General features: G+C 30.9%; 1 protein-coding gene across 1 annotated transcript; it reads left to right on the forward strand.

Annotated features, from left to right (window-relative positions):
- Window positions 1-6829: 6829 nt before the first annotated feature.
- LOC123293519 (putative uncharacterized protein DDB_G0286901) lies at window positions 6830-8897 on the forward strand. Its single transcript, XM_044874370.1, has 2 exons — window positions 6830-6904; window positions 6987-8897. Exons 1-2 carry the CDS (start codon window positions 6893-6895, stop codon window positions 8715-8717), a joined length of 1743 nt encoding a protein of 580 aa, XP_044730305.1. The 5' UTR covers window positions 6830-6892; the 3' UTR covers window positions 8718-8897.
- Window positions 8898-9595: the final 698 nt, after the last annotated feature.

The following is a 9595-nucleotide window of genomic DNA, read 5'->3' on the forward strand; positions in this document are numbered from 1 at the left end:
TTTCATACGGACATGGACACTTTTAATTATAAATCAATAATGTTCAACTATCAACTGTCCTGAGTCAGTTTCGTGGGCAATATCCCTTGGTCATATCGAAAAATAAATCGTGGAAGCTATTGAAAATCATGGAACTGTACAGAATATTTACTTATTTAAGTATATTAATACTGCAAGCGTAAATTTCAGCCAGCTATTAAATTCTTTGGAGTTTTGTGAGCAGCTCAACGAGAAAGCATTTACTTGAAAGTTCAAAGTATATATAAATTCAAGCTTTTATTAAAAAAAGTGAAAACAAACAATTGACTGAATTAATTATTGAAATACCATGTATAGTCAGTGTTGATAACTCTGCCACATTTACACATACATACATGCCACGCATATATAACTGATATTCCCATATAATTAATTATTACAATTTCCGCATAATTTTCGCTCTCACGGATAAACAGTGATGTTAACGAAAAAATGAAATGTTTCAAACGAAAGTTGTTTATTTTTTGATAAGGTAACTTTTTTTATATTTAAACCTTTGTTCTATCTCTAACGGTTTATAAGATGAGTCCTACGGATACAAGACCCAATTGACCTATGTTGCCCATTTACGAACTCGACCTTACTTTTTACGTCTTAAGCAGGTTATAAAAATTTCAACTTGATATCTTTTTTCGTTTTTGAGTTATCGTGATGACAGACGGACAGACGACAGACGACAGACAGACGACAGGCAGACGACAGGCAGACGACAGACAGACAGAGAGACAGCCGGAAATGAACTAATAAGGTGATTTTATGAACATCCATACCAAAATATTGTTCATAGCATCAATACATATATTTGAAGCGTTACAAACTTGGGATTAAACTTAGTAAACATCGGTATATTTCATATACATGGTATAATAAACTTAGTATACCTTGGTATATTTCATATACATGGTATAAATATTAATAATATGTTCTAGAAAGTTTCATAATTATCGAAAAATACTTGAGTTTTCTTAGAAAATTTTTCAAAAAAGGATATAGTTGAATTTCTCAAATACGTTTGTTTATCATTTTACTATGCTAAATGAATTGAAAAAACAAATCGTATTACAAACAATTAAAAAACACAAAAATTCCATACATTGTTTGTTATTGAAAAAAATTGATCAAACAGATATGACATAATAAACTAATAATTACCTAACTTGATAATAAAACACGCAAACAAAAATATATTTTAGGTCAATAATAATTCGAAATAACAATCATAGAAATCCCTAATACACGTTAATTATTTTCAAATGACTGTCAATCATTTATTTCTGTTATTTATTCATTGCTGTAAAATTATTTTCTCATTATTTTTTTGTATGAAACACAAAAAAAGGTAAAAATAAACCTTTTAAAACGTAGTACAGACACGAAACTTTTATAATATTTTACGATTTTCGGTTAAGCTGGATTTTAGTTCACTAATGCTCTTTGAAATGACTTGTCACTCGTGAAATGGCTTTTCTTAGGAATTCAATAAAATTGAAAAAAAAAAATTAAAATGAGTTCTGTTTTAAATAAAAATAAGTGAAACAAATAATTGATTGAGTAACTTGATGATATACCCTTGATAGAAAGTGTTGAATGTCAGTGCTCGCATTATTTTTTTTTTAATTTGAAGAGATAAAAAATCCTACACAATTATGACGCCTTTCGGCCGCGCTATATTTGGTTTTCTAAAAGTTCGAAAAGTATTTTTTTTTAGTTTTATGAGAATGTTTCACAAAACCACTAGTTGAACCTACTTGCAAATTTTCAATTCCCAATCTTTTATAGTTTTGAAGAAAATGGACATCTCAGTTTTGGCCTAATTTGGCGTCCTCACGGATAAACAGGTGTTTCAAGCAAAAGTTGTTTATTTTTAATAAGAAAGATTTTTTGTATGTAAACTTTTTTACTATCTCTAACGGTTTACAAGATAACTGGGTTCGTAGGATCAAAGATCCAATATCTATGTTGCATACGAAGTTTGGTTGGACGTATGGACACACGGGCAACCGCAGACAACCGAAAATGAACTAATTAGGTAATATGATGCACACCTTTGACATATTTACAAACAAAATGTGCATAATTAACTGGAAGTATCATAGGAGATAAGATAATTTAATTAACTGGAGGGATCCAGTGTTAGGTAACTGGAGGTACCGAGTGTAAAAGAGAAGATACTTTCCTATACGTCTTGAAAACGGCAGTTTTTTTTTTCAACAACAAACTTATTGAAAAAATACAGTTTGAAGTCGGTAAAAATTAATTTGATGACGAATATTTTGGTGCAAAGAAAATGGTGTTTGTTTGTCTTGTTAAAAAATGAACACAAAAAACTATTTATAAATATGTATCTGTGTGTGTAAAATTTGTATATGTATAATTAAAATGTGTTAGTATTGAATACGGTTTTCACGAATATAAAAGCATTACTAATGACAAAGGACTCATTTGTGATTTTACAGTACCCAAAACTGTTACATATAATCCATTTCCATGGATGCCATGTACTATTTTAGTTATTCGCACAGCCGCATTAAATATCAACTTAATTGTTTTATTTCAGAAACGACTTTCACAGCCAACAACAAAAGGAAAACGATACACGTTGCAATATTTTTGGAGAAGAGTCATGATGGGTTCGCACCAAAATTTTCAACGAAAACACTTTTGAGGTGAATAAATTGAGTTTTAACACTTCTAAATCGCAACACAAATATTCTTCTAAATCGGCACATTAATATTATACGCAATAACTGCTTACTTAAGTTCAATGATATCAGTGATGCGTTAATAATTATTATAATTTTATAAATGAAATATTTTTATTATCTAGGTAAACAAAAAATTATGATTACTTAGTGTGTGTTGTGTTTTTCATTATTAATATATGGAAATTGAAAACCGTTAAAATGAGTGCACAATACATAGTACATGCAATCAATACCTATATCATACACCTCCGTCTAAATTCACTAGATGGTACACTATCACAAACATTTGTGGGTTATTCAATTTAACGGATAGACCAGGCGATATGGGCTCTAGCAAGTTAAATCATACGAAATTTGGATTAAGTTTTACTTCAGAATAATTAAAATCTATATTCGATTTTTTTAAACAAAATGAAAAGAAAAAAATTATACTTGAATTAATATAACAGTAACTTTATACATTCCAGTCTGCATCAAATCCGGTATAGTTTTGATTTTTCGCAGACTTGTTTACGAAACTAGCTAGACTTGATTATAGCCCTAAAGAGGCAGTTTTTGAAGTACTTTTTCAAAATATTTTTAAAGTAGACTAAATTTTCGACAATAGGAGATCAGAATCATTTCTGTAGACTCTCATACTGTAGCTGGAGATAGTTCCACTTACCTCCTAGCAAACTATCTAGGTGCGCTAGTGTTGTTCTGGTTCAAAATTATTTTAAAACAATAATATTGCAAAAAATTTCGAACTTCGAAAAAATGAAAAACTTTTAAAGGAATTATCTTGGAAACTATTGGGTCTACAGAGAAGATTTTAGTTTTATGTAGCAAATTAAGCCTACTTTAAAAACTTCAAAAACTACCCTTTTAGTTTTTGTTTAACTACCCCAAAGTTGCGCGTGTCGCCCGAGGTCACGAACTTGGACTATTCATAAGACCAACATCATTTCTGCACCGGATTTGATGCAGACTACCCCGTACTTGCAAAAGACAAGGGTACAAAACAATTGATTTTAGTTCAAATATAGGGTGGCTTTAGTTTGATTAAAAGCTCACTCTGGTTACTAAATGATAAGCATTAGATGAACGCTTTAAATTAAAAAGTTGTTCTTTATAAAAACGCAAACATTTTTGTTGGAAAAATTTTTTTGTAAAACGAATAGTTTAGACGGTAATTGACAACAAAAAATGATAGCTTTTTGCTATCAATTACTCGAGTTTCAAGCATATGTCAACTAAAAAAAAGACAACCTCCCATATTTTAATTGCCGAAACTATCTAGAGTAATATTGATTTAGAAACTATCAAACTCGAGTCTCTTTCACGATAAGATGAGTAGTTTCCGAGATATTGATTAAAATGGTATACGAGGGATAATTTTTTCTTGAAATACCTAAAACTTTTCGAAAATAAAAACTTTTCCAACAGGATTTAAGCTGATAGTTTAATAGCTATTACTCTAATCGTTAAATGAACCTACTTTTTTATTTTTTTGGGTCAAAAATATTCTATTTACTAAATTTCATCAAATTATAAAACAAAACTATTTTTTCTAGATTTCTCTAATTTTTAATAGTAATTATTAATTAGGATTCAAAAAACCATCCATATTTAGCTCTTTGATGATAATAGCATAACTGTTTTTCTTGAAATATTTCCGAGATAAAAGCAGACAGGATTTGGGTGCTTAAAAACTACCTTTCCAATCAATATTATTATATCAATCAGAAATTTTTTTATTATTTTTCGATTTTTTAAAACGGGAAAAGAAAATCTCGAAATATTGAGATCTTTTCTTACCTTTATGTTTTAAGAGAACTTATATAAGTTTAAAGTAAGATAAAAATAAATTTATTGAAAGTTTTATCAAAAAAATTAAAAAAAAAAATACATAAACGAGTCCCTTTGAAGATAATATGAATAGTTTCTCAGATATCAATTATATTCAGAGATTGTTCGTTGAATTAAATAGATAAATATAAATTTACATCCAAATTTCAGCGCTCACATTACCCAATCTAATATTGTAAATAGTTATACGAACTCATAAATGTTGTAATGAAAACTAAATTTAATAATATTTTAAACGATTTTTGTCTATAATCATAGATAGATTCTCACAATGATGATCATAAAATTTAAAATCTGATTGAAAAACGTCTAATAAACGGTCGTAAACATTCTCATATTATCCGAAAATTGTTATTGTAAAATAACTTTTTTTACAATTTCAATTTTGTAATGAGAAAAATTTTAGAAAACATTATGAAATTATGTTATGTGTTTTGCTACCCACGTGAGGGTTGCATTAAACATGAATTATATGCCAAATATATGCAATTTATGTTCTTATTTTTTTGGAGCATTTAATGACGCACATATTCAGGATTTATTGCAAGAATGGAATTCGGAGCTATTTGTTAGTTATTGCTGAAGAGAAAATTATCATTTTATTTGAAAGTGTTTCAAAAACAATTCCTTCTTCTCTTAGCTTATGTATGAGAAAGTACATTTATCAAGTGTTCGTAAGGCATGATATAGAAAATATTATTAAAGACATAACAATCCGCTTACAATAATGGCGACTTGCAAATTATGTAGTTAGAATAGGAAGATTAGGTCTACTGACTCGTTTCTCTCACTATCACGAAACGACTGTTTCTGTTTCATTCCCATGGAGCCTTTTCAGTTCAATATCCATTTGACCACTTCCTCTGGGTTAAATTGTAACATAGTAAGCCTTCAATTGCCGCCCTATTAGCTCAGTTGGTTAAGGCGTAACCAATTCCGTTGGCGGTATGTAAAGAGTAGCGGGTTCGATTCCCGCCGTCGCAACACAATTAATTTAATTAAGAGTTGTGATGGGCTGTAGTAGTGCAATGGTATATGCATAAAGGAGGTGCACTCAGCCTCCGAAATTGAGCAGCTGATAAATAAAATTACCAGCGGAAAGATGCTAAAACACATATATGGTATCACAATGCTATATAGCTTAAGTGTCTCCTTCGTGGACAGCCAATATAACCTAACCTAACCTAACCTAAGCCTTCAATTGCCTCTTTTTGTCTATTAATTGGCGCTCAAAATCTTTAATTTTCGAAAAGATAATCTTTCTGCAATTACAATTTTTGTGTCAGGTTTGCTATACTTTCTTTTATTTTACCGAAATAATGATTGTTTTATCTTAGAAAAAGTAGCTTTGTTTTATTTTACCTGAGAAGCAATTGACGTTCGCATATTTCGAAGTTAAATAGACGATCTTGGGATAACATGTATTATTACTTATTAACCAAATATCATTTCGTAGTACAAGAGACGGTATAAGGTCAATCTTCAACCATCTGATTACCAGATGAGACATTTTTTTATGAAAATTTATTGGGATTTAAACACGTCATCAAAGTTTTTCTATCGAAAAGTGACTATTTTTAATTACATTAATTTTAATCAACTCTTTCTATGAACGGTTTTTTTTCAGACAAGTATATACCATTATTTTTGTAATTAAATTATTTTTCTTCTGATATCAATTACGATCGGTTAACAGATCAGTGTTGATCTGTTTATACCATAACATTAAAGGTAACTACACCGATCTGTTAACCAATTGAAATTGATAAGATGAACACTTTTCGATAGATAAACTATCATAAGAGTGTTTAAAAATCAATAAAATAAAAAAATAAAAAAATGTCTTACTTGGTTATGAAATAGGTGAACCTTATACCATCTCTTAGACCATTTCCATTTATTCTATAGAAATGTATTCGCTTGTTTCTTGGACCATTTATTTCCCCAACTGATAATGAAAGTATTTTCATAGTTTATTTTTGGTTAAAACCATATGTTAGTTAAGAGATGTACCTTATTTTGAATATATACATAAACCACCAAAAATAATTTTTGGTTATATTAATAAAAAAATATGTTTAAATTATTAAGAATAATAATTAAAAATGCGAATATTCATATCTTCATAAAATAGTCATAAAATCCCTTCCATAATTATAAAACGCATTTTAATAATATGTTTTGTGTATAAAAACATTGACTGTTTGATGGTTCAGGGCACAGCAAAGCTTGTACAGTCCTAGTACGAACACCACTAGGAGGTTCAGGTGATATTTCTTTCCATTACAAGTATATTCGCTATGAAGGTTTTTGTAAGTATCGTGTTTGAAAAAAATAACAGTAAGTTCTACGGAAGATAAAGTGATCAATTATTTTTTATTATGAATATTTCAGATTATTTTAACTACCTATTTGGCGATCACACTAGCTAGTGGAAATCACAAACAATACCCAGTAGCCCATGAAGATATTCGATATGACGGTCGTTTTGGATACGCTAATCTAAAAATTGGACCTGACGGTGTACCCATTGACACACCCGAAGTTCAACATGCCAGAGCTGCTCATTTATCTCTTGTTGCTAAAGCCATACAAGACCATGCAGAATGGGTTTCTAAGCATCAAGATAAATCATCTAATGGACAATGGGTTGATAATAATGAAGACAGATCATCTCATGCAACGTGGGATGGTAATAATCAAGCCAAATCGTCCCAAGTACCCTGGACTGGACATGATGGGTCTAATGGCGGACCAAGTGGATGGTCTAATTTGAACTCCCATAATGATGGACGCTATGAATATGCTCAACTTAAAATTGGACCCAACGGTGTACCAATTGATACATCAGAAGTACAACAAGCCAAAGATGCTCATTTATTTGCTCATTCTAAAGCGAAAACATCTCACGCAGGATGGAATGGCGATAATGGAGCATATGGTGGCCAATACGGAAGTTCTAATTTGAACTACCTTAACCCTCAAAATAATCTAAAAGTTGCTCATTTAAATACATATTCCCAAGATACAGTTCCACAATCAGATTTGGTTCATCAACGCCATCGTCGTGGTATCAGTGAGGATCATTCAAATAGAGGACATCAAGAAGAACAAATACATTATTCATATGCAGAAATTGGTCCTAATGGTTTACCACTTGATACTCCTGAAGTTCAAGCATTAAAGCAAGCACATTTGGCTGCACATTCTGCTGCTCTAGCACTTATTGAAAAACATCGTAAGAGTCCTATTTGGACCAACGATCAATACGACAATGGTGCTTGGAAAGATGACACAAATGCATGGGCAAATGTTGAAACATCAACTACCAAAGTCTGGAATACTGAAGGACGTAGGAATAAAGAATATAGTAATAGAAAAGAATGGAATAATCAAGGATATGACAGCAATGAATGGAAAAATGTGCAAGCAGCAACATCTTACATGAACCAAAATCTTAAATCTGGGCCACACACAAAAATTTCTGTGAAAAGCAAAGGTTGGAGTAATGTAAGCAATAATAATGGTTGGAATAATGAAGCATATGACAACAATGAGTGGAAAAACACGCAACCAGCAATATCTCGCAGTAACCAAAATCTTGAATCTGGACCACAAACCAAAACTTCTGTGAAAAGCAAAGGTTGGAGTAATGTAAGCAATAATAATGGTTGGAATAACGAAGCATATAATAATAACAATGGCTGGAGTTCTGAAGCTGATAATAACAATGTATGGAATAGTGGAGCTAGTAATAACAATGAACCTGCAACATCACATAACAACCAACGGCTTGAATCTGGACCTCACAGGAAAGTAACATGGCAAAACAATCCCTGGAACGACGAAGATAATAATGCTTGGAAAAGTATTGAATCTACAACTGCTCACAACAACCAAAACTTAAATTCTTATGAATATAGTGGCAATGGCTGGAACAATTCTGGATCGACTACAAAATATGGCGCATATAAAGGACCACATCATGTTCCTAAAATCCATAATGGTGTTCCAGAATATACACCTGAAGTGCAACTTGCGAGGGAACAACATTTAGCAGCTCTTGCTGAAGCTTTAGAAAGGGCATCAGCGTATAAAAACCAACAACAAGAATATCGTCACTAAGAATTTGAAGATAAGTTCTGGGATATACTATTGGCAAGTGTCCTGCGAAATGAAGATGGTTAAATTGATTTGATTGACGATGAAAATATTTTGCCTTCTCCTCCAATTAAAGAAGATAATTTGCTTTGAAATGTTTAGTCAGTAAATAAAAGACAAAACAATTGCTGTCGTTGCAGATGAGATTTTGCATAAATGGATGGTATGAAATATTAGCATTAATTTTTGTTATAAATATTTTTTAGATGTTTTCTATTTTTTTAATAATATATTCAACTCTCATTGTGAATTAAATTTTTTTTACCAAAAATTCACTTCCCAAATAGTCGTGAATTAAATTTTTTTACCAACAATTCACTTCCTCGTTATGTATTTTCCAGTAAGAAACAGATAGGTTATCATTGTATGGGGGTGCTAAAACAGTGATTTACTTCTAAAAAAGCGCGTTGATGAGCAAAGTATATCCCAATCACGATCATTGTAAAATTTTAGAAAAAGAGAAAGATGTAAGTCACTTTTTGAAGGCTGGCAAGAGAGCATTAAACTTATTTTCATATTCTTGGAACTGAAGTATTGAGTTTGAAATGTACTTTGTTATCAAGAAAGTACAAACAAAACTTTCTATATTGGCTTCGAATATTTCAACGGATTTTATTTTAGTCAGTACGAGTAATAATATTAATTTCTGAAACAAAACAAGCACGATGTATGGCAAAGCGAGTGAGACTTTGATCAGGCGGGATTCAATCTAGAGCATACTATGATTCTTTGCTGCATTTTCAGACTTGGAAACAGTGTTGCGTTTTATTTTCTAGCTTACACGTCTAAGAACCAAATTCTCCTAATTTACATTCCATTTTTATATCAAAGAATCAATTAAA

Source organism: Chrysoperla carnea, chromosome 2 (genome assembly GCF_905475395.1).
Source record: "Chrysoperla carnea chromosome 2, inChrCarn1.1, whole genome shotgun sequence".
In the NCBI taxonomy this organism is placed as follows: domain Eukaryota; kingdom Metazoa; phylum Arthropoda; class Insecta; order Neuroptera; family Chrysopidae; genus Chrysoperla; species Chrysoperla carnea.